At 37.1% G+C, this 24,787-nt stretch overlaps 3 protein-coding genes and 1 long non-coding RNA gene across 6 annotated transcripts; 2 read left to right on the plus strand and 2 right to left on the minus strand.

The window, feature by feature from the left end:
- The first annotated feature begins 835 nt into the window (after window positions 1–835).
- On the plus strand, window positions 836–4,603 carry LOC122001523. Its single transcript, XM_042556308.1, has 7 exons — window positions 836–1,476; window positions 2,179–2,233; window positions 2,328–2,402; window positions 2,486–2,577; window positions 2,697–2,778; window positions 3,646–3,729; window positions 4,263–4,603. The coding sequence occupies exons 1-7, from the start codon at window positions 1,163–1,165 to the stop codon at window positions 4,380–4,382; spliced, it is 822 nt and encodes a 273-aa protein (XP_042412242.1). The 5' UTR covers window positions 836–1,162; the 3' UTR covers window positions 4,383–4,603.
- An 849-nt stretch (window positions 4,604–5,452) lies between these two features.
- LOC122000176 lies at window positions 5,453–6,748 on the minus strand. The gene is made up of 2 exons (XR_006117003.1): window positions 6,343–6,748; window positions 5,453–5,772 (listed from the first exon to the last, which is right to left on the minus strand). It is a non-coding gene; the product is annotated as an uncharacterized LOC122000176 (long non-coding RNA).
- A 147-nt stretch (window positions 6,749–6,895) lies between these two features.
- On the minus strand, window positions 6,896–20,006 carry LOC122001524. Of its 3 annotated transcripts, none has more exons than XM_042556310.1 (9): window positions 19,865–20,006; window positions 17,520–19,751; window positions 16,990–17,119; window positions 16,816–16,904; window positions 13,430–13,668; window positions 12,117–12,203; window positions 10,914–11,013; window positions 7,730–7,943; window positions 6,896–7,647 (listed from the first exon to the last, which is right to left on the minus strand). In XM_042556310.1, exons 2-9 carry the CDS (start codon window positions 19,623–19,625, stop codon window positions 7,238–7,240), a joined length of 3,375 nt encoding a protein of 1,124 aa, XP_042412244.1. In that variant the 5' UTR covers window positions 19,626–19,751; window positions 19,865–20,006; the 3' UTR covers window positions 6,896–7,237. The 3 variants fall into 3 exon arrangements, with proteins under 3 accessions (XP_042412244.1, XP_042412243.1, XP_042412245.1); XM_042556309.1 differs by having other exon boundaries at window positions 16,990–17,122; XM_042556311.1 differs by lacking the exons at window positions 6,896–7,647; window positions 10,914–11,013 and having other exon boundaries at window positions 7,740–7,943; window positions 16,990–17,122.
- A 1,463-nt stretch (window positions 20,007–21,469) lies between these two features.
- LOC122001525 (autophagy-related protein 8C-like) lies at window positions 21,470–24,391 on the plus strand. Its single transcript, XM_042556313.1, has 6 exons — window positions 21,470–21,609; window positions 21,732–21,780; window positions 22,677–22,732; window positions 22,817–22,869; window positions 23,926–24,044; window positions 24,129–24,391. The coding sequence occupies exons 2-6, from the start codon at window positions 21,744–21,746 to the stop codon at window positions 24,221–24,223; spliced, it is 360 nt and encodes a 119-aa protein (XP_042412247.1). The 5' UTR covers window positions 21,470–21,609; window positions 21,732–21,743; the 3' UTR covers window positions 24,224–24,391.
- The last annotated feature ends 396 nt before the right edge of the window (window positions 24,392–24,787 follow it).

A 24,787-nucleotide genomic window follows, 5' to 3' on the forward strand; every position in this document is an offset into this window, starting at 1 on the left:
AGATCTTTAGTGGATTACCCATTGTTAGGTCTGCGGGACCTGGGTCTTAGAGTAGGAGTCACCGAAACTTCCGAACCAAGTAAACCACTTGCATACTTGTGTATTGGCTTTTTGTTTTTATGTTTTAATTAATTCCGCAGCGTACTCACTTTTCAAAATAAAAAATTAGAGTTTTATAAACCACGTGATTCCCCCCCCCCCCCCCCCCCCCCCTCCTCCTTCTCGATCTTATAGCTTAGATGTTATCAAGCTCTCAATTCAAACTTGTTTGATTGTTTAAAATTTTTACATTTTAAGTTTGTTTGATTAGTTACTAAGTTTGATAATATAAATTTTTGTATTCATTTTGAAAGCTTTTTAATTTATTTAGTAAGTTGATAAGAATTTTAATGATGAACATTACTCACGAATATTATTCATGAACATGTGCACAAATACTAATGAGTTAAATAATATATGTTCAAGATTGTTCGTTCAGTTAAACGAGTTATTTAAATTTATTTATTTAATTAAACTTATGTATATTAAATGAACATAAATAAATCGTTAAATATCAAATTTATTCAGGAACGCACACTTTATTTATAACTCTGAGCCGAATAGAGTTAAACCTAACCAACATGCCTGCCCCAACTTAGGCAGGAATTGTAGCCTAATAAATATAAATTGGGCCGATCATTATGCTTGTTCAATAAAATTAAATTGTCGAATTGTTCGATATGATGGGCCGAAGTAGTGTCATATAATGGGATGAAACAATAGCCCATATCCATTGCTGGTTGGCCTACATAATTCACCATCAATCACTCTTCTACAGCTTTAGATCTGCCGAACCATAAAAAATGAGGAGAAAAAGAAAACGCAAAAAAAAAAATCTCATTTTGATCTCGAGAATCCAACAATTGTATCAGGAATCACAAGATCGAACCGAAGATATTCCTTGCTTGCCCAACCAACGTGTGGCTGGGGAGCCTCAACAATTGTGCCACACGCAACCTCTCCAAAAAGCTTCGATGAACAAAAAAGCAGCAATTTTGTTCAAGGAACAGAACAAGAAGAAGAGAGGAAGAAGCAAAGATCAACCCGCCTACTGTGATTGTTCTGTCACAAATTGCTGTACGAGGTAAGAAAGACTCCATTTTGATCTGATCCAAGCCTCCCCATGGCGAAGCTCGCAGCCCAGGGGGGTCTCAGGATGATCTTGAGTGGCGACAAGTTGTCACTTTGGTCGGGGAAGAGGATTGTCGAGAGGTCGGTAGGGATCCCCAGAGGAGTACTCATGTCTCCTGGTGGTTCTAGGGTTTGGGCTGTGGGGAGGAAGTCGAGCAGGGGCTCCAGAGTCGATGAACGCAGGAGTTTGGAGGATAAAGATGTTGAAGAAGAAGAATCCGAAGACGAGGAAGAGGAGGAGGACGAGCAGTTCAAATCGGATGAATTCTCTTCTTTCAGAGGGTTGGTGTTGGATATCTCTTATAGGTACTTCTCCCTCCTGCACTTCTTCTTCTTCTTCTAAATTTGTGGATGTTCCATTGATTACAGATCTGCTGCTGATTAAGGTGAACTTGATTTTAACTCACTTCGGCAATGATCTCATCTCCAGTTTGTAATATGCTTTGACTGCTTTGCATTTTGGACTATGCTTCATGGCGTTTGATTAAATGTCTTTCATGGCTAAAACCCTAGTTTTGTAACATTACCTGCAATGTATGTCTCTAAGTATCTGGCATGCCTTTTGTTCCAATTACCTTCTCGGAGGATGATTTGAGAAATGTGCATTTTGCTTGACCGATCGATCAACTGGTCCGGCCACTAAATCATTGACCCCAAACTCATTCAGTCTGAGTCTGAATTCGGTTTCTATATGATTGAATTAGTATCTTGCAGCAATGACCAAAGATTATGCATTAAGGCATCAGTTGAACGTCGAATTATGCTCATGTTTTCATAGCTTGATGAATTGGAATCTGGGTAGGATTATGGATAAGTTGGCATTGTTTTGCCTTTCTTTTAACACACCCTTTATTCAGATTTCCTCATCAGCAATGTACGATTCGAGTCTGTGAAATTGTAGGCATCAACTTTGATGAAAATTCTAGTTACTACAAAATATAGCATATGCATCTGTTTTGCAAATTTCTGGCACACCGTTAGAATGTTACTTGTGTCATCCTTGATTAGGCCTATTAATGTCGTTTGCTGGAAGCGGGCAATATGTCTGGAATTCATGGACAAGGTTAGTTAGTTTGCGAGGCACAATCTATATCTGCATTTACAACATTCGATTTTCCCACCCACTAGCTACTAAACAGTTTTTATTCAACGGATAGGCAGATGTTCTTGAATACTATGATCAAACCGTGTCTTCGCCCCAAGGATCATACTATATTCCAGCTGTTTTGCAGGTTCATATGCACCTACTGTTAAGATGGCGCCCTAATTTTGCTTTCTTTCGACTAGTAATATTTTATCATGTTTTCACCTTCAGATTCCACATTTGCTTCAAGTTGTCAAGAGAAGACGGGTTAAACACAATCTTAGTCGAAAAAACATATTTTTCAGGGATTCTTTCACTTGCCAGTAAGTGCTTTTTCATAACAGAAATTTATGGGATTGCCATGATGATGCATTTGTTGTTCTGTACGAAATATTATTACACTTGATTTAGTCGTAAGTTTTATTATTATTATTATTTGTAGATATTGTTCTTCTCATCAAGACTTGACCATTGATCATGTAATACCAACTTCACGCGGCGGTGAATGGAAGTGGGAAAATCTGGTAGTTAACTGCACTTCATAGAGTAGCAATCTTTTGCTCGCAAATTTATCTTGTAGATTTACCTGATCATTTTTTTCCGTCGTCGTCGTCGTTCAGTTTCTTTGTTTAATCACTAATCTTTTGCTTGAACTGGATTAATGCAGTTAAATTTCAAAGAAGGTTGTAGACAGTCGGCATAAGAAATTGTATTAAATAGGATTTGCTTTCTGCATATTGAATTCAAAAGCGACTTTGGTCAGATTTTGGATGTGTTACCTCGATAGTAAAACTTTCATTTTAAGCTTCGGTAATTTTGTAAGTGAGCAGCAATTTTGATGAGCATTAGCAAGATAAATGTGTAAATCCAACTCATAATGATGGTAAATTTCTTTCGGTTTAATATGAAGTCGCCTACATTTATAATGCAAGTTTCTGATGGTCTGAGAGTTTTTTTTTAGCGAAAAGAAAAATCTCTTTGTTATGATAGCTGATGATCTCTGGATTTACTGCACCACAATTGCAGCATAAGAGATAACAAGTTGGTGTGCAAGTTACCGCCACCAAGAGACAAATTTCTTCTAGTCCTTTCATACACAAAATTTACTGCATTCCTTGGAAATCATTGATTTTGAGATGATTACAGCTTGAGATAGCTATACGACTCCCGGAGATGATCGACGCCATACTGTTTTCAGCACCATGTGTCGTCATGTCTAGTACAGCACCAACACCGTAGCATTCTAGCTAGAGACTAAAACCTCAAAACTATAATTCAAGCCTTGAGCTTTAATCTTTTTGCATTTGAATTGCAACATAATATTATGATATCAAATTTAGTTATCGAAATTATAGTTTTGGTTGAAATGCTAAATGATATACTGTTTTCAGGTGACTGCATGTGCAAGATGTAACTCAAGGAAGGGAAAGAAAACATTGGAAGAGGTGAACATGAGGCTGCTTAAGATTCCTAAGGTCTCTTCCAACTATTTCTAGATGAAATTTCACATGCTGCCATGATTCTACTCGATCAATATTTCGGTTCTTCTTCTCTCAACTATTCATTGCAGTGTTTCTTTTTTCCTTTTTTTCAAAACTGAAACCGGCGAGCGAACCAATGGCTCCCTGGTTCCAGATTTGGTCTGAACTAGGCCCAAATCTGGTTCAACCAACTTTCTCTACTCTGCCTCGCTTCGAACATGATTTTTAAAAACTCAGTCTCTCAGACTGCATATGTAGATACACATGAGTACGCATACTCTACTCACTTAAGTCGGTACCATAGATCAAGCACTAGAGTTCAGATAATGGCTATTTAGTTGGTTACAAATTTTGATAGTACCCAAAAATTTTCTTTTCTATAGATGGGTTGATAAATATTGTATACTTGTCGTTCTATCGGTAGAAGTATTTATAACATTGCTCGCATATGTCCTCTGAAAGATACCGATCTAATGAATGTTTCCATGACCAGAAGTAATATATTTTATCTTACATTGTTGCTGCAGGTCCCTAAGGATTATGACATCCTCGCCATACCTTTGACAACAGCTGCGATAAAAATGCTGAAGATGAGAAAAGGAGTCCCTGAGGAATGGCTGCAGTACCTCGCCCAGCCAAGTCCATAGGACACTCTGATTTAGATCATTTAATGGTCGCTTTGTGTCGGAGGCATTTGGATTTTATTGGTTTGGATCGAGCCAAATGACATAAGAAGATTCATATAATTGACCTCACGTAGTAGGATAAAGACGGTTATTGTTCTTGTAGGTCATGTACATAAACATTGTAACTCAATAAGCGACACTTTGTTGCTAATAGCTCTAATGCAATCTTAACTGGTTTGGTATTTGATGTAGTCTTATTGGGTGTCATTCTTGGTTTAGTGGAAGTGTTCGAACCAAATTTCATGGATTTAATTTTTAAAAAAAAATCCAGGTTTTCAGCTCTCACGATTAGTCTAATCTTGAAACTGATTGGCTGAGTTCTACGAAAGCTTTTTCCTGACCATGGAGATAAATTGAGAAATACAGATGTAAATTTTTAAAATTCTTCAGGTATAATGTGTATGGATGAGATTTAAATTTCGTTGTCATCCCTCTCATCTTTTACTATCGCATCGTAGCCTAGGGGCAATTCAATGTTGTTTTTGGTTTGATTGTTCGTGGAATGGAATTGAAAAGGAATATACCAATTAGCTCTTGGAGCGAAATAAAGTAGGGGAAGAAAGGAAGGAATGTTAATGTCGTTCGAGTGGATATTGATTTATAGCTCGGAAGGTGAACGAATGGGTTGCATAAAACTTGTGTGTTTGGTTACTCGTTGTTAAAATTAGTATAATAAATATAATTATTTTTTTTTCACATTGCTCTTGTATTTCAAAAATATCAGAGACAATTTTAATAAAATTTTCAGATTTTCTTAAAACATATATGATATTCGAATTAACTAAAATTCAATTTGAATTTGAATCGAATAATTATCAAATATATCGAGTTCAACTCAAATTCAAAATTTAAATACGAATGAAATTTTTTTTTTTTTTGGCCACTCAAAAATCTCGCGATGAGACCGTTTGCACCCCCTATCCAATGGTTGTGTAAATGTCCAATTATTAGACTGGCATAGATGATTAGACTTCCTTTCGTTTTCGGTGAAGAGTCCTTTGTTATATTTTTTAAAGAAAAAAACAACTAACTAACAAACAAGCAGACAATGATTGAAATTGAAAACTCAGTGGCCCAAGAACAAACTCTAAAAAGGTATACTTTGGTTTATAAAGGTGCATCTACTTATAATACAAAAACTCTGAAAGTTTCTGCAGAATGAATACAAGTATAGCTCTAAGTGAAAACAAAGTTCAAGAAAAAGAAAAAGAAAAGAGAAACCTTCGCGATCTAACTAATTATACCTATCGCAAAGAAGGAAGCCTCTTGCAGTCAGTGACATCCAGGATCTGCCAGTGCCAGATAATTAATAATCCATATATTGAAAATTAGAGTCGTCAATTTTGAACACCTGTTTAACATGGAACAACGATCAAGGAAAGAAGTTGGACGAATTCACGAGAGAAAAGAAATATATGCTATCAACATCTATTTTCTGAAAATGCAATGAAGTTAGTATTGTAATTAGTGCTTGCTTAAAAGAATCAAATACCAAAGTTTTAGGTGAACAGATGCAATGGAATGCGATTTTTCCATAAAGAAAATGCAGTTAAAAAACTTGGTTTTTTCTACATATAAACATAAGTATGGCAAGACTGACAACTTAAACAGAAATGAGATGCAGTGTGAACAATTTAAGTACTTTCCCAATGCAACAGGCAATGACGAAATAATGTTCCATCTAATGCGCAAAACAGGACATATTAGTCTGTGCCCTAGGTTTTAAAGAGGAACCCAAAAAAACAAGGAAACATTAAACATCCATGGAAGAACTGGTTTCAGTTGAAAATGTTGTTTAACTAAATAAATTGAAACGAGGAAAATAAATTTCATGGATTGACTACCAGAGATTATGATACTTTGAGGACCATATTAAAAGTTCAGATAATCACAGAGAAAATGCTAATAAGAAGGTACTTACAGAAACTAATCTAGTTCAGTTCTCCATTTGCACCTACTGTTGGAAACTCAGCACTTTCACACCCATCCGAAATATAAGCAGAAAATTGTTACTCAATAAAATGTTAGATCAAATCGGAGGATCTTCTACTGATCTCCAGGCAGTGTTAACAAGTTCACTAAACCGCCATCTTCATCATGTGAAGGTCTTCAATGAGAAATGAAATTAACAATAGCATTCACTAGAACATAACTGGCAACTGCTGTATTAACACAACCACGGGCTTTTTTTTTCTTCTATAAGCATCATCATAGTGTTATCATTACAGGAAACACAAATTCATGGACACTTCCTTTGGACTTCCCACAAAGTGAATATCAGGGTTCTTTATGCCCACAGAAACATCAGGAGTAATGTGAGACATCAAGAAGAGCAAGACACCTAATTTTATCTTGGCTTTGTTTATCATTGCTATGTGGAAAGGAAACACAGCAGCAGCCAAATTGGATACAGGTGCCTGATTCTAGATTCAGAAAACAAGCCGTATCTAAGTTCTGTCTGATCTTGTATCTTGTAACACTTAACAACAACAACAGGTAAGAAGCATATTTTCTTCTGCAGCACCAGAAAAACATAGATATACTGACGATTGCAAAAACAGAAGATAAAAAATCTATCATTTACAGGAGAGCTATGGTCAATGGCATCAACTTCAGCTTTCATTCAATCTACACTCTGGATTGATTCTTAATTAGCAGCTAGGTTTACTTCCATAAGGGTCATACAAGATGTTCAATGTACTCCTGTACTCATCCTGTGGAGGTGAATTATTTTGGACGACTGTAAGGATCCTTTCATGTTTAAAGCAAAATGTACACTGGCCTCAAATTGGAGCAGACCAAAAAGGCCAAAACAACTAGGAGTTGGAAACTATGTCACATTCTTGCTGATCTTTTACTGCATCAACAGCTACAATTTTATTCTCAATAATATCAGAAGTATTGCCAATTAACTCAGTTGTCTGAACAGTTGTAAGATCGACTTCGGATTTTTCTTCACTATGGAAACTTGTTTTACCTCCTCTAGATAAAATGTTTGTGCAAGCATCACCAGCAGTCTCTACTGACAAATACTGGGAAGATTTGCCATTGTTAATAGGATCAGCAGAATCATCTGAAATAAAAGATGAATCTTCGGTAGCATTTCCGCAATGGCCAACAGCCTGGGCAGAGTTATGGGGCTCGGCTTCAGCAGCAATTAGCTCAGAAGAATCATGAGCTGACTTTATATCTTGATGATCTTTGATGTCGTATTCAATGACTCCAACTGCATAAACCACAGAGATGTTTAAAACGGAGAATCACAAAGAAAATGTTCAATAAATGTCAATGTCATCCCATGTGGTCACCTTCATCAACAGGCGTATCATGTTTAGAAGAATGATTTTCCAGCAGTGGCTTCTGTAGTAAACCAGTACCAGGAAAAACCAATATGTTTATGGACCTAACTTCTAATTCTTGAGAAACCTCAAGCTGCTTAAAGCTAAATACATTAGTCCATGTTTCCTTTAATTCAGAAATTGCAGGTATGACCAGCTTTTCAATATTAAGGGAAGAGAGAACCTGAAGATGAGAACAAATTATTTCAAAAAAAAAAAGAGAGAGAAAATTATTTATAATAACAGATAGCTTGTTAAAGAAAAGGAAAATAGAGATGAGAAAAATTAAATAGTTCATAGAATTATAATAAAAGACTGCTTGTTACGAAAGAAAAAGAGGGGACGGGAGAACTACACTATTGCCTAATACAATAGTCTAAGTACTGAAAAATTCACAAACTGAGTAACAATGTGCACATCCACAAACACCCAAGTGGCTACCTCTTTAAAGTAAAAACAAACCTCAATTAACTATCGACAAAAATGCCTGTAACAATGCAATTGCAAACGAAATCAATTTCACACAAAATAACTGCCAATCAGACACCTAATATTTCATTTAGCTTACAGAAGAACCATCAGCCTGTACCAATAAATAGTTGGCTAACCCGTAGCCATATTCTTTCATTCTAAAGACAAACATCAGTGAAACATCAGTGGCATTGTAAAGGTTGGCTCCTATGCATCCTCTGCAAGCCTGGATCTAGGATTTTAAGGCAATCACATAATGGCACTGATCCGGTGGTAAGGTAGGACCCCGCCCCGCAGGAGGTCAACGTCACGTGGAAGGTCAAGGGCAAGGCGGTCAATGCCCCCAGGCTAGCATCCGACCTGGCGACCCCATCAGCCAGTCGGACTAAGGAATGGTCGGTCCGATGTTAGTACAGCTCGGTCTCGCACCGAGCTTCCGACACTCAAAGACTATCACCAGAGCAGGCGCCGACCGGCAAGTCATGTGCCGAGCGATTGGGCGTGCATCGTGCAGACATCAGAATCGCCCACAGATCAGATCACAGCCAACGAAGCGCAGACCCAACCCAGCAAGCCTAGACAGTGGAAATAGCCGAGCGGCCTCCCCGCTCGGCCCAGACAGCAGAATTAGCCAAGCGGTCATCCGCTCGGCCCACTAGCAAACAAAAGCTGGCCAAGCGGCCCACCCGCTCGGCCCACTAACAGACAAAGGCAGGATCGACTGGTATCCTCCTCGAGACCCGTGCCGCAGACAGATAGCATGGTTGCCGGCATGATCAAGCAGAGAATCGTACGACGGAAGCTTCCACTGTCTTGTCAGGATATGCTCGAGTTGTTGAGATATGGTGTCAGGTACACTTTTCTGACACGTCCTATCAAGGAAAGCTTTGAGATATGTGCATGCCTCGAGGAGCGTGCGCACGCACCCAGGGAGCTCTATATAAAGGACCCCAAGTTTCGACGAAGGTATGTTCATTCTACTGTAGCTACAGTTACGCTGTCACTTTCGCTTCTTTGCTTTCTTGCTGCTTTCGTCGGAGATCTGACTTGAGCGTCGAAGGGTCATCGTCGGGGAACCACTCCCTGGCTCGGCACTTACGCTTTTGTGCTTGCAGGCTAATCTCATCCGAGGTCCACGCACGGTCAACAGGAGCGCCACATCCCCATCGTCCGTCACCTCGACTCTCGGACAGGATCAAATTTGGCGTCGTCTGTGGGAACGCACCTGCATTCGAGCCGAGAAGATAGAAGAAATTGGACGACTTCACACGGTGACACTCACTCAAGAGGAGCTCGACGCACTTGTACAATCGCGAGCGGCAAAATTAGTCGAGCAACAACAGCAAACAGCGCTAGCCGATCGGCTGGTTCAACAAGCAACATCGACTTCGGGAGGCCGAGCGGCCCATGAAGACCAACCGGAGCAATTGTCCATCTGGGGGAAGAATAAAGGGTCGACCGACACTCACGGGGAGGCTCCACCCGCGCCTATTCCAGTCCACCGAGCCTTGTTTCAAACGCCCTCCGAGATTACTCAAGCGAATCAAGGAAGGGGCTCTTCTTCAGATGAAGCACCCGTGCAGGGAGCAAGGAAAGGCAAGACGCCACGAGCTGATTCGTCACCCGAGCGGATCAACCGCCAGTTCTCCGAGGCAATCCTACAAGATCCGCTGCCAAGGCACTACGCTCCCTTGGCGATCGGAGAATATAACGAGTCGACCGACCCGGACGACCATCTTGGTAAGTTTGATAACGCTGCTACTCTTCATCAGTACACAGAGGGAGTCAAGTGTCGAGTCTTCCTCGCCACGCTCCCTGGCTCGGCACTGACGCTTTTGTGCTTGCAGGCTAGTCTCATCGGAGGTTCACGCACGGTCAACAGGAGCGTCACATCCTCAGCGTCCATCACCTCGACTCTCAGACAGGATCAGCCACATTAGGATCAGTCCTGGGCTAGCCTTTTTATTCTTTTTTCCATCTTACAAATGACATACTTCATAGCACTTCCATTTAGCTTTCCTCTCTATGTTAGTAAGGACATTTTCAATGCTCTAAAGTCTAAAACCACACGAATGTTTCCATTTTATCTTCCATATTTAATTGCATTTATAGAAATCACAATCATTTTGTTTTACAAGAACATTAGATATTTACAAGTTTGTGACCCAAAATAAGTCTATAATCTCTGCAGCTGTAAATATGCATGGTCTGTATGTCATAGTAGTTAAAATGAATTGAGGCAACATAAATTGAAGCAATCGCTAAGGCTTTAAAGAAAACAAAGAAAGCAGTAGAGGTAGTAGGGAAATTTGAAAGAGAGAGAGAGAGAGAGAGAGAGAGAGAGAGAGAGAGAGAGAGAGAGAGAGATGGTTGAAACAAATATGCTTTCTTGATAATTATGATGGCAGAGAGATGATATTGAAGATAATTCAGTTTACAGCTTCTTACCTGCTTTAAACATAGAAATAAAAGAAATTTAATGCATACATGAATATAAACACAATGATTAACATTTACGTTGTATAAGAATTATAAAATAACATAAAAATAATGAAAGAATGATATACTTATAGTCAAGATGTAGAAAATTTTATAATAGGATGAAAATAGAAAAGAATGGGACAAAACATATAGCCTCAATCTATTTATTTTTACTCAAAAACATCCAAGAGAAAATATTTACTGATTCAATTCCACTAAGTAGCCGACGGCACATCCCTTGACGTCTATACATGTTTCTTGTCCCAATGAAAGGCATTTCTGCCAGTCTGGTTCCGTGAATTCTGTTTGATGCAATAAAATCAACAAAATTCAATATCAAATAGAGCATAGGTGATGATGAAAAAAAGAAATCAAATCTTGCTGATAATATTCAGAGAAGACTTAATTTTAGATTTACACTTTAGGTTAACTGTCTTTGACAAATACTAGATTTGGTAAGAAAAAATAAGTAGGTGCATCAACTATTGACTAGCCAGAGACAACCATTAGGTTTACTGATATAGCTTAACCGCACCAAAATCATATGTTGGAGGTCAAACGATCCTTGTAACTTGTGAGGCTCCATTAAATCCACCCAACAAAAACCTAAATAAATTGCCTGTAAAAATCTATCTTGGCCAGATTTTTTTCCCCGTAGATTAACTAAATGAACAAGCCACATTGCGATGGAAGAAAAGAAACCAAACAATAATAAGACTCTGAAGGAAAGAAGACAAGGGTTAGCTATAAAACTAAGTTGCAATGGCCAATGACATCTTGTATTATATTGATACCATTTATAGCTGTGATTATCATCTAAAGACGATGGGCAATAATCCATGTAATGGACATCATGTGAGAGAGAAGTCGGATGACAGCACTTGTAGGAAGTGGTTATAAAATAAAAAGAGCAACTACTTAAGCACCAGAGGAGATGATAGGGAAACACAACATATGGAAATGGAAGAGAATAAAAATAATGAAACAATTCTGTTTGGAGGTGGGAAAGAAGATTAGATAGTAATTAATTAAAGTAGTGCTTAAATACAATCAAAAATGAATTGCAATCTAGCTATATAAAAATGGCACTTTCTTATAGCTAAAGATATGATGACCAAAAATGTCTAAACACTCAGAATACAAATCAGTCAGATTATATCAGCTTCAGATTGGATAAATTAGAGTCATCCCAACGAGTCTTCTCCGTTCTAAGAATTTCACATAACAAATGCATCAAGGAGGAAGAATCATCATTTATTGAACAATATGCTCAACAGAAAGAACAAACCCAAGGTTACATCAACCCAAAAACACTTCAGGGAAGCTTGATCGATAGCAAGTTAACTCAAGCAGTTATTACTTGTTATCCAAATATCACCTGTTTAAGAAAATAAGAAAAATGTACCTGATAGATGCCACAGAGATAATTTCATCCCCATGCTCCAAAATAAAAGTGTAGAAACCGCTGTAATTCAGCCGACTGAAATTTGATCTACACAGAAAACCAAAGTCATACATAGAGCAGAGTTAGTTATATGATATTTATTAAGAAATCACAGAGGGCACCTTTACCAACAACTCTCAGTTATTCCAAAAAATAAAAATAAAACTTTGTTCCCTAAATCTTCTAGGGACGATTTTTTCTTTTTGTGAAAAAATACCTTAAAAAACATAAATATAGAAACACAAATAAAAGACCTTAAAATATTATGAATAATTTTTAGCGACTTACCAAAACATATACAAAAAAGAAAAGGCACATAAGCTTAAATTCTCTTTAAATAAAATAAAAAATAAAAATGTTAAAATATCTTATTTTGGCTAGGCTCAAATGTTGTGTGATGTTATCATCTTTGTAAAACTAACAATGAACCGAAGATAAAATAGTTCAACAACAAAAAACATTTAATTATATAATATATTTGAATAACTTTTGAAAAATGTACAAAAAATACAATCATTTGGAACATGGAATATCCTAAAATTATTTATAGAACTACTATAATAAAGTTGCTTGTGTAGTCATTTAAAGAACTGTAATTGCAAATAGCAAATGCATTTGCCAGAACAAAACAAGTTGCAAATGTCATTATATCATTTGCATTTGCCTGCAACATTAATTGTTGGTTACCATAGGGTCTCACCATGCAAAGCTCAAATGACAAAAGAGCAAACATTGACTCTAAAAGACCTAAAGCACAGTTAAAATTTTGATGAGAGACATTTTTCTTTCACAAGTCCAAAAATTCGAAACAATTTCAAGATATCATTTATAATCTTGTTTCTTCTTACATCATACTGTATATGATTAGCTTTGATGTCCTAGTAAAAAAAAGCTCTACAGCTTTGTCTGTAGGATCCAATATAGACCAGCAAACCAGCTCCTAGTTTGGTTGACTGGAGAAATTTTGATAAATAGTACATAGGTATTAGGACCCAAATATGTTGTTGTGTTTTACCAGTTACAAAATCTTAAACATTGGTTAATATGAGAGATTGCATTGGGATGGAAACTAATTCCATTTGGACCACTTTGATACAAAAGCAATAAAAGCAACATTGATCTGTCTAGCAATTCTGAGTTATCAAGAACAACTTCTATGATTCTATCACCTTACATCAATGCAATATGAAATTCTGGGTATCACAAGCATGCAAACTCATTGTTAGTCAGTGCCTAGCTATGGAGTTTAAAATTATAGTATGACAGATGCTTACCCACAATTATACACAACATTATGAATAAGGTTAATGCCACTTCTCCGGTCAACAATAGGCAGAAAACACTCATCCATAACTGCAAGGGCGACAGCAATCTTTGAGTTGGATTCAGCCGTTTGATGGAACTGTAATGGAGATTTAGAAGAATCCTCATCAAAACGCCTGACAACAGTCCATGAGAATCCTGATTCAATATCATTCTTCATCCCAAGAATCTTCTTTAGTCCTCGGAAAACCTACAACAAACAAAATTACAAGCCGATGATACCATATCAAAGGTGAATAGACATATTATTCAAATCCTACTACAATACATAAGCATTCTATTTTCGCACCTTATATAAGAATATTAAACAATACTAATTGGCCAATGTTCAAGAGTTATAAAGCAACCATGGAGGCCTACATTTTCCCCAGTCAGCCTAATAAGCTATAACTAATGGTTTTTCTCCAGTATATAACATTTTTATATACCTACAGAAGCCAATCATTGCCACTTAATGTTTACATAAGTTACATTTTTATACAGAAAAATTAGGCATTCTTGTATATAAGAGCTTCTTAATGATATATCATTAGAAGAATTATGTCCATAAATTCCACATATGATCAACCAAAACAAGTTTGACTGACAATTATTCTCCTTTTCTTTTCTTTTGCTTGTTTCATTTTATTACCTTACATGCTAAAAATTCTTTTTTGAAAAAAAAAATCCATATACTTCCATCTGTTATATAAATGTGTCGTGTTAGCATCCCATATTAATAAATGCCATTTATTTATTTTGTTCTTTGTTTTAAGAGATGTTTTCATATCCATAATTTTGCTTATCTAGTTTCTTAGAGTTGAATTTTTTGATATGCTATAAATGCAAAATTGGAGGTGCCTTTTTGTATTTTGTTTTTGTTGTTTTCCTTTGTATTATTATATCTCCTACCTAATATATTGTCATTTACACATTTCTGTTCTTGTATTGCCACCATGATTGTCATCAACCAATATCAATATAGTAATTCGACTTAGATTGTTATTGGTAAAGGGTGCAATGATTTTTCCAGAGAAATAGATACACAAAGATTTTTGGCAGAATTTCAAAATTAGGATTCCAAGAAATCACTTAGAAATGAGTTAGGTTATACTGTGAAATAGATGGAATTCACTGAAACTTGATCAAATTTAGAGGAAAAATTGAAATAAATGCAATTTTGTCAAATAAGGTTGATTTAGGAAAACTCGGCCGATGTACCCAATTCTTCGCTGATTGCAACTTGAGTCCTAGCCAACATAACATGAGGAGGAGATATTCTTCGTCACTTATTTGAATTGCAGATTAAACTGCTCAACCTCGCCACCTCTAGAAATTTATCACAAAATCAATTGTTTAATCTTACTATTTCTGGAATCTACCACTAGCTAGACCAAGTACCCCATCTATCTCATATATCTGTCTCTTGCATGATATTGTCATATCGTTATTACCAATCAAGATAAAATACAGCATCTCTCTTGATAGACAGTAGCCTCGAAACCTCCTTCCTACATATCAATAATCTAATTTTACTTAACAGCTATATATAAATAAAATATGATCTCATTATTTGTGTTATTATATCATAACAATATAGTATATATAATATGATACCAATATAATATTATAATAAACTTATGAACCTGATGATACTAAATATTACTATTTTTGATAAGTTTCCTTTATTTTACTATTTAGTTTTCTATATCTTTATAAACTATTTTTGGAAATTTTTCCTAATAAGTTCATATTATTTTTATTAATTATGTTTAATTCATTATATTTTTTTATTAACTTTTGTGAATAAATAAACTATAGAAATAAATTAATAATTGTTTTTAAAACTCTATATAGACAAAGAAACATAAGCTTATGGGGCGAGAAACCACCTAGGGTTTACCTATTCAATCATGTATTGTGCAGCTTACTCCGATCTCTATCTTGTTAATTTCCAAGTCATGTTTAAGTTAATATTTATTTAATTAAATCAATTTTGCTAAATTGATATAAAAAAATGGGCATATTTTATACATTGCTTACATCAATATGTATATTTTATTCTGGTTAGTTGTATAAATATTCATATGGAAACATAGATTGCTTAAAATGATATTATTGAATGAAAGAGGAAAGTTTTATTTGTATTGATTGTTTAGGTTATTTAATTTGATATATTATATAGTCCATGCAAACAAACGCATTTTCTTGGCATGCAGCTGTCAACATACCTAAAGTAAGTTTCTAACAAAATATAAACCACGTGTGTTACGTAGAGTATCAACCGTATACCCACCCACAAACAACTTTTATAGACCTATTCATTTGAATATATAATTTGAAAGATGTATAAATGAGAGGATGGGCGGACCTTTAACTCATCCTTACAATGTTTGGTTGGAAGAATGGATCAATCGTGAAGGATAAAGATTCACATTTTCCCCTCATATTTACTCTGCCCAAAATAGGGCAAATCGAGCAAAGGATGGATGAAAATATTTTGTTAATCACATCTTTGTCATTCAAATGTTTTGTAACATACTTAGCACCCATCGAACCCTACGCTCGCATCTCTTAGTTCTAGTCAGTTTCTCACGTTGTGTTATCATGCTTGCTTGCCTACATGCCTTCTTCTTCCATAAAAAACCGAACAAGAGTAGTTAGCTCAAGTCACTTATCCTCAGTAGATTGCTCATACTATATACCCTTGTATCGTGCATTTACATGCCCTCACACCTTCTCTGTCGTAAACACAAACAAAATGGGCATTATAAAGGAAAGGCATTAATAAATTGTTAGATATGAATTCTTGTATAAAAGTTTGTTGGATTGATTTAATGTTCAGAGAGGAAAGTAGTTATGATGGATTTAATTACAATTCAGTCAGGAAAGTAGTTATGAAAAGGAGAGTATTGTTGCCTTTTAAAAATTAAATTATTTATCCTTCAATTTATTAAACCAAGTGAAAGGATAGATGAATTGATGGATCATTTTATTCATCCATCTGTTTACAATAAGAAGAAGGATAAGTTAACTTTCATTGAATCTACCCATTTATGCATCCATCCATAACCATACATCGTTCGACTTATCCAGACAGACACATGTGTTATTATCTTCTTCATTATAACACAATATGCATGAAAGAAAGCAGAATCTGCTATCAAGAACATTATTGATATAACTGAAGATAGGCATGTATCCAAACATATAAAACTTTTGATGTAACAAAATCATCGTAAAGGATGCATGAAAAGGTTGATGACTTTCTACAGGAATAATTTGAAATTTCAAACTAGATGGAGCTATTTACACATTATGTCATGGTCACATGGATTCGTAGGAATCATTTTTGTACCTTTCTACAACTTGAGGAACAAAAAGAAATGGCAGTACTCTTGGAAGTGGCAGATATATATTCTGTCTCAGGAATGCAATCTTCATGGTCTGCAAAATCCAATACAAGTAACTCCATAGCTCTTAGAATGTAGAAGGGCATTTAAGTAAGAACATATAACAGGAGGATTCATACATTTTGCCTCACACTGGTGACAAGAAAGCAATAAGGAAACTGTTTCATAGCTTGCACTACTAGGATCAGTAGAGATCTGCCCACAGAACCTGCAGCAGCAGTTGGTACAGTGCCAATCTCCAGGAGGAGGCTTCTGGGATGCAACACAGGAACTTAAGACATTCATGCATAGCAGAACCAAAAGGCAAAGAAATTACCAAGATTAAGCTGACAATCATGTAGAAAAATAAACTAAAGAATGTGGCAGTTACGAGCATGGAAATACCATAGTAGCTAATTATAACATAAATATTACCGGTCAATAAAAATCAATAGTTTTGCAGAAATCCATTTTGCCACCTGCATAATTTTCAGAATCCACAAAAAAAATGGAGATGGAGAAAGAAAACCATTTATAAAGAACAAATAAAAAAGCCCGATCTATGTTTCTGCAATAACCACATATGCAATAGCAATGCCAACTAACTACGGCAATGCGTTCTATAAAGGGTAAGGTTTGTTCAAAGTAAGGATTGTTCAGTTTGATGTACCTCGATGCCCAAGCAAGCCAGATGAAAGGTCGAAGGACAACCATCACAACAGATTAAGGGGCCACCATCGCCACAGATACCACAGGTATCATCATTAGGGTCATCACCATTGACATCAATATTGTAGAATCCTTGCCGTTCAGATTCACCCTGTTTTTTCCATGCCTCAAGCTGGCATTTCAACAGGGAAATTTCTCCATCCTCCAAAAATATATTTTGTGATGGATGTATAAGTTTGTTACCAGCATGAAGACCGAAGTTTGATAGAGAAAGGATTTTACCACAGCAGCTACAGTTAATGCCGTCTCTAGTTATCCAGCCTTCCAACTTTGTTTTAGTCATTCGCTGGTTCATATACTTCACTTTTCCATTTATGGGCAATACACCCACATCTATCATCCATGAAAGAACTGTCCTTTTATGCCTGTAAGTGACATAATCTGCGTCATCAGCTTCTGACTTATGGTTAATACCACGGGCCAATAGGGTGCATCCTCTCTGTCTGCTTCTTCCGTTGTGATGATTCTTATAAGATGTGGAACCGACAGAAAACTTTGAGTCTGAAGTCAACTTACCCTTAGTAGCTTGATCTCTAGGATGTCTCTTGTCAGATTTTTTCTTTACTTTCTTCCCTTTATACTTTGGGGATTCTTCAGACTCTTCTATCCTTCTTCTTCTCTTGTTAACAACAACTCTTTTCAGTAAATCAAGTGACTCCAAGGGTATGATAGGGTCGCTCACAGAAGGTGTTCTGCAGTTCCTTCCAGAAGAAATCTTACCCTCCGATTTGTTTGTTCTCTTTAGACGTTCCTGATACACTGCATAAGCCTTTGTGATTGACCAATAACCACCATGACCTTCAGGAGGTATGTAAACAGAATCCTCATAGTTCCTGCCTCTTCTTGGCCTCAGATCTATTGTCCAACCAGCATTAAGAAGTATATCTTTTAACTGATCTCTAAGTTTTTGTTTTTCAGTTCTGCGAGATACGTTTGCACTCTCTGATACTTGTTTTGCCTTAACAACACTTTCTGCACTGGAGTTGCTCTTTGTTCTCAGACCAGTCTTACCCTTTGAAATATGTGCTTTCTTTTTTCTTGTTTTATGAAAAACATTCTTCTGCAGTGTTTCACGTCTGTTTGCACTTTTCTTGAGACTGTCCTTTTTTGACTTTCTCAATTCATTTTTGCTCGGCGAGGCACCTAAGCTTGAATTTTCATCAACTCTTTCAAAGGGAGACAGGGATTGTTGCTTCAGTGCGGCACGGGTAGCTACACCACGAGAGCTTATGGCCTTTGAGACCTCTTCATAATTCCTTTTAGAATGGTTCTCAAGCCCATCAACCTTCTTATTACTAGGTAGTACTCGCAAGACGCCAGATTTCCCTTGCATCCTCAGAATATCATCCTTGGGTCGTGAAACACCAATGTCTTCTGCCCTGTCTCCGGTGACACAGCTACTGTTATCCTTCGCCTCAAGTTTCTGCTTATCTGGTGATTCTATCAGCTTGTTCTTTTCAGTTTCCGTCTTCCCAGTTTTTTGTAAATTTGTCAGTGTTTGGTTCTCCATTACTCGACCCCTCTTCCTCTTTGCAGGGACTGAGGATTTGGAACTTCCTTCTTTGTGCACATTCATCTCCTCTTTTTCATCCACACCATCTGAAATAACAGTTTTAGACATATTCCCGCCAGACAGAAATTTCTTCTTTCCTCCTTGTTCCGAAGAATCCAATTTTGACTTTTCTGATTGGACTTCAGCACGAGATGACTCTATTCGGCACTTCCTCTCGAGCTCTGTCTCTAACACTTCTTTCTTACAAGAAACTGCGACCTCATCAGTTTGAGTTCCTTCATAAGACTTCAAAACCTTTTCTTTCTTATCTACATCCGCATTCTCCTCCTCTTCTTTCATCTCCGCCTCATTGTCTTCGCCGCAGATGGAGTTGTCCCCATTTCGACTAACTCCACGATCCGCCCTCCGCAAAGAAGCGAGGCAATCATCCAAGTTACACTCCGAATCGCTCATAATCAACCTCCGTTTCATATCCTTATTCAACCCATCAACCTTTTCCGCTGCAGAGACTTCGATCCCTCTCCGCTTCTTCATCTAGGATGCGCCAGAAGAACTCAGACGCCTCCACCCTACAGTATCGACTTCGACCCAGAAACCAAACCAACCGCACCAAGCGACGAAGAACAAAGGATCCCCACACGCCAAGCCTAGAGGTAAGATCTAGAAAAAAAATAAACCAGCTCGGATCCGAGCACGAGTGAAAATAAGCAAAAATGAGCAGAACATCACAGCCCCGACAGAATCAGCGGATCAAGGAGCGAAATCCTGCATACCTCGAACAGCGATGGGGATTCTCGAGGAATGGCGCGATTTGGCAGGGAGATCAACTGCGGCGAACAGATCTGTGGAGTAGGATTAGGGTTGGCGACGCAAGATCGATACGGAGGCGGACGCGAAGAGGGGGGGAGCTCGGGGGAGGTGAATGAGGGCGAAGAGGTGGGGCGCTTTTAAACAACACTATTTCTTTTTTCCTTTTTTCCTTTTTTTCTTTTTTCTTATTTTAAATCATTTTATTTCATTTTTCTGTCGAACGTGTATAATTACATAATCCAGTTTCCCTCCGTCTACGAGTCCTCCGATTTGGGAAATTCGATCCGGCACCGAAATTCACACTCTTTTACCTAAACCTTTATTGGACAACCAGCGTAGACCCACCTCTGGACGTCCGGGAAACAATACGAGTGACAAAATCGGAACGGATTTGTTGCCTTTGAATTCACGTTCAACGTACCTAAATCAGCATCTCAATTAGAACATGCCATGGGACCCATCGGCACTGACGAATTGTGAGCAAGTTTCTGATCGCGTCGACTCCATCGAGTAAATAATATCTAAAGGGAATACGATTTTTGACTCTCTTGTGACCTTCATCATTATTAAACCCCTAATTCTAGTGGATAAATAATATATATGTGGATAATTTGATTAAATAATGGCTTATAAACTCTTACAATCATACTAATCCTGATATTGGACAATCTAGCCCCACAGATGGTCATGGTAAAGAGCTATTCTCTCTTAGATTTAGTGGATAGTTTATTGATAAAGACCATCTTCTACTTCGATTAAACATTCCTTCTACTTAGAATGTCACTAGGGCTGTAAATGAACCAAGCGTTCGTGAACAAGTTTGGTGTTCATAAGCTTGAACACATATGTGTTCAGCTCGTTAACGTTCGTGAACAACGTTCGTGAACAATGTTCGTGAACAATATTCGTGAACAACGTTCGTGAACAATGTTCATAAACCATATTTAATAATAAAACTCTTTCAATATGCTAAATAAATAATAAAATAAAATAAATAAATTTAAATTATCAATCTTAATAACTAATCAAACAATTAAAAGTTTCAAACAATCAAACAAGCTTGAATTGAGAGCTTGATAATATCTAAACGGACCAAGCTCAAACCAAGCTTGAACACTCATTTCAAAAGCTTGGTTCATTTTAAGCTCGGCTCGGCTCGGCTCGGCTCGATTATCTTATCAAACAAGCTTGAACACCTCAAATCTCGGCTCGGCTCGGCTCATTTATAACCCCCTAAATGTCACATATTGGGTGAGAGAGGTGGAGCCCACTTTTATGCTATGTTTATTCTAGAGTAGATAATGCAAGAGAGAATTAATACACATTTCTATTACACAATTAATAAGCATATAGTTATAAAATCAAAAAGCTATGTTTATAATTCTGGATACTTGAAATATTAAAAAACAAAAGCATCCGCATTTCATTTTTGCCAAAATGTGATTAACTAATTCCATCAAAAAGCTCATTTCTTCCTTAACTTGTGGTGAAATGACACTCCTTAACTACACGATGATCCACTAACATACCCACGTATAGTCTTTCGACAACAAACCAGGTAGCTTTTGGGTATCCAGAAAAGCCAGAAGATGAAATCGTCTATTCACGCCTCTATAAATCGAGACGCTATTTTGTCGACTTCCCCCAAATTCCCTTCTCCAATCGTTCGAATCACAGCTTTTCCCATCTTCTTCGCGTAATTTTTCAGGTCTGTGATCTTCATCGCTGCAAATTCTACGTGCTTTTGTGGTTGTTGTTGTTGTTGTTGTTTTTCTGTTCTGTATCACGGATTAGACATCGAAATTATGCTGCTTTATTTTGGAATCGCAGGCGAAGGAGACCATGGCGAAGAATCCCTTCAAATTGGAGCATCCACTTGGTTCGCTTCCTTTCTTTCCTATCTTTTGATCCAATAATTGGACGCAACTCGTTTAGGGTTTCATTGATCTATCTTCACCAACGAGGATTAGAATCCGAAATTGGGATTCACGCGATTGAATCTGGCTTACAATTATGTCCTCCTGATGGTATTACTCTTCTATGGTTCTTAATGTCGGTACTTGACCTGGAGAATCAGGATTCTGGATTCCGCCCCGCCTTTGAGTTTCGCTGTAAAACTTATTTTAGTAGAATTTGTAATTTAGATGAATAACAAGGCTTGTCACCAACATACTTCAGATTATGCTATTCTTTTAGCTATTGTTTTCCATATGACAGTCAATTAATCCCTTATTGCACATGATTTAGGTTTTTTATTTGTTTTTTCTAAGTTCAAAATATATTACTGATGGTAAGATAATCTCTTACTTGATAATTCCTTCGTCTTTCTCTTCATTTTATCAGTTCATGCTTTAGGATTGCATTTGGGAGGAACAAAGCAATGTGCTATGATAATATTTAAAACTTAATTAATGAACTTTGGTGTCGTTGGTGATGTGTAGATAATGATGCATATCAGTTGACCAAATCGGTATAATAGTTTACAGGGACTTTGTCTAAATCACCATGGTATATCTGTTTAGGTGGTTTATGGTGATGTTTAGAAATTTTGTAAATTTTGAATGTAATCCTTTGTTTTGTTTTTCTCTGTCTTTTCCCCCATTAATATGAGAGCATGTAGCTATTTTATTTAGTTTATTGTTTTTTCTAATGAATGCTTTTAAGCAGATCAGGCAAGGAATTAACTTTTCAAATTTAATGTTTTTCATGCAATTTGCATATATGTTTTCTATTTTTGGTAAGATGATCTTTGAGTTAACCCATTCAAATATTCAGAAAGGAGGTTAGCAGAAGCTTCTCGTATCAGGGAGAAGTACCCTGATAGAATTCCTGTGAGTAAATACAATGTGATGTTGATTATCCATCATCCATTTAACTAGTTTCTAATGTAACTCATCTAATTGTTTGTATGATAGGTGATTGTGGAGAAGGCAGAGAGGAGTGATATACCAGACATTGACAAAAAGAAGTTAGTTATTTCAACACATCTGCCCTGTTTATTTTAAGCTTCGTGGTCTAACATATGCATGCTTTTACATATTTGATGTCTATAGTTTGTGTTTCATTTCAAGTGACTGATTTTTTTTTTAGACCACTCCTTCACATGATAGCTCTCTCATTCTTCAATCATTTGGGTGATCATCTGATATTAATATATTTCCAAATATAGAATTCTCACATATTGAGTCACATTGAAAATGCACCCTTTGCTTTCTTTGAGAACAATATTCTGCTCTTTTACCTGTGTACATATAATATCTATGATGTCTGGAATATATAAAGCATCTTGTTGGATAAATAAAAGAGCTTTCCATGGAAGGCCATCTTTTTTCAATATGGTTTCTTCCAGTACCAATTATATCCGTTTTCATTAAAGTCCACTCCATCAAGGAGAGCTCTATCTTTGTGGAATGGGCATGGGCATGTGCATCAGTTTTATTCTCTCCATGTAGAAGATTTGCACGTCAGCTTTGTTATTGTCAGATTCTACTGCTTCGCATTGTTAATTTACCCATTGTCCCAGTTCATGTGTAACTAAGCTGAAGCATCACAATATACCTCACTGAAGGCTTGACATCCCCAACTCATTTGAAAATCATCCTTAAACTATTTGACTGGTGAGGCTCAATAACGGCTACACCATTTCAAAGGTAGGTTCTTCCAACACCTTAGGTTCACTTTAATAGCAATTGTGTTGTCCTACTTGGACGAGAAAACCAACTCAATAACTAATTGAACTCAACCATTGACTCAAGCCCGAGTGAGTAGTAATTAGTTCCCACAAGATTAAACTGGATGCCACAGAATAATTCTATTTTGCTTTGGTAATGTTGGGTCATCTGCATCTGGAACCTATTCCATGTCCAAAACAAACAAGTTTAACTTTGCATAGTTTTGAAAGTCCAATGTAAAAAGTTCACCTTTACCAAAATGGAAATTTGCATGCATATATATTAATGTTAGGAAAGTTAGCTGAGTTTATCCTCCATAATCATACAAACCTCTGAATAACTTCTCAACCCAGGTACCTGGTTCCTGCTGATCTCACAGTCGGGCAGTTTGTATACGTGGTGCGCAAGAGGATCAAGCTCAGCGCCGAGAAGGCCATCTTCATCTTCGTAAAGAATTCACTACCTCCCACAGGTAAACACAACCACAAACACCAAATCAATCAATTAATAGAATTGGTTTTGACGATATTTTCCCCACCCTTTTTCTCTCTTCCAGCTGCAATCATGTCTGCGATCTATGAGGAGAACAAGGACGAGGATGGTTTTCTTTATATGACTTACAGTGGGGAGAACACATTTGGCTCCCTGTGAGCTAATCGGATCGTGTTCTGTAAGTAAACATTCCAAAACGTGTATATTCTTCAGTGCCCACTATGCTAATGTTCCGTCGCAACTCTGCCTTACTATATATTTAATTAAGATCAAACTCCTTGAAAAGTCTTTGGCTGGTGCCAGTAATGGAACTATATTTCCCACTTATTCCTTTCTGTGATTACACTTTTTACATCATCTCTGAAGTTCTTCAATGAGTGTTGGTCGAGCTTGCATAAGCCTCGCACCAAATTTTGAAAGTTGGTTATCATTGATAAAGTGTTTCAAGTCGCGCACTCGGTAAAGTTACAATCCTGATTCATTGAAGGGAGGAGCTTGTTCTCAGTTGGATCTTTAGTGGCCTCGGCTCTCATCTGGCAGAGCTGTTGCCATATTCTGAGGGCATTGGGCGATGGTGATGAAATCTCTAAACAGGGAGATCGTCTAGCTGACAATATCTGCAACTTGTAAGGCGGGACTAAAACACATTGCATTGAATGCGATATGTGACCTCTGTGATCTACCGCCTCACCCTAAATGCTTTTTTGCACCCAAGGGCATGAC

This window comes from Zingiber officinale, chromosome 7A (genome assembly GCF_018446385.1).
Source record: "Zingiber officinale cultivar Zhangliang chromosome 7A, Zo_v1.1, whole genome shotgun sequence".
In the NCBI taxonomy this organism is placed as follows: Eukaryota; Viridiplantae; Streptophyta; class Magnoliopsida; order Zingiberales; family Zingiberaceae; genus Zingiber; species Zingiber officinale.

Bases quoted from the DNA above. Each gene is read 5' to 3' on its own strand.
- LOC122001523 (XM_042556308.1), top strand. From the start codon at position 1,163: ATGGCGAAGCTCGCAGCCCAGGGGGGTCTCAGGATGATCTTGAGTGGC. The intron at 1,477-2,178 runs GTACTTCTCCCT...ATCCTTGATTAG, and splicing joins GTGTTGGATATCTCTTATAG to GCCTATTAATGTCGTTTGCT. The intron at 2,779-3,645 runs GTAGTTAACTGC...TACTGTTTTCAG, and splicing joins AATGGAAGTGGGAAAATCTG to GTGACTGCATGTGCAAGATG.
- LOC122001524 (XM_042556309.1), bottom strand. From the start codon at position 19,625: ATGAAGAAGCGGAGAGGGATCGAAGTCTCTGCAGCGGAAAAGGTTGAT. The intron at 13,669-16,815 runs GTACAAAAATGA...TGTTTGTTGTAG, and splicing joins GTTCCTCAAGTTGTAGAAAG to GTTTTCCGAGGACTAAAGAA. The intron at 11,014-12,116 runs GTACATTTTTCT...TGCATCAAACAG, and splicing joins ATCTCTGTGGCATCTATCAG to AATTCACGGAACCAGACTGG.
- LOC122001525 (XM_042556313.1), top strand. From the start codon at position 21,744: ATGGCGAAGAATCCCTTCAAATTGGAGCATCCACTTG. The intron at 22,870-23,925 runs GTTAGTTATTTC...TTCTCAACCCAG, and splicing joins CCAGACATTGACAAAAAGAA to GTACCTGGTTCCTGCTGATC. The intron at 24,045-24,128 runs GTAAACACAACC...TCTCTCTTCCAG, and splicing joins GAATTCACTACCTCCCACAG to CTGCAATCATGTCTGCGATC.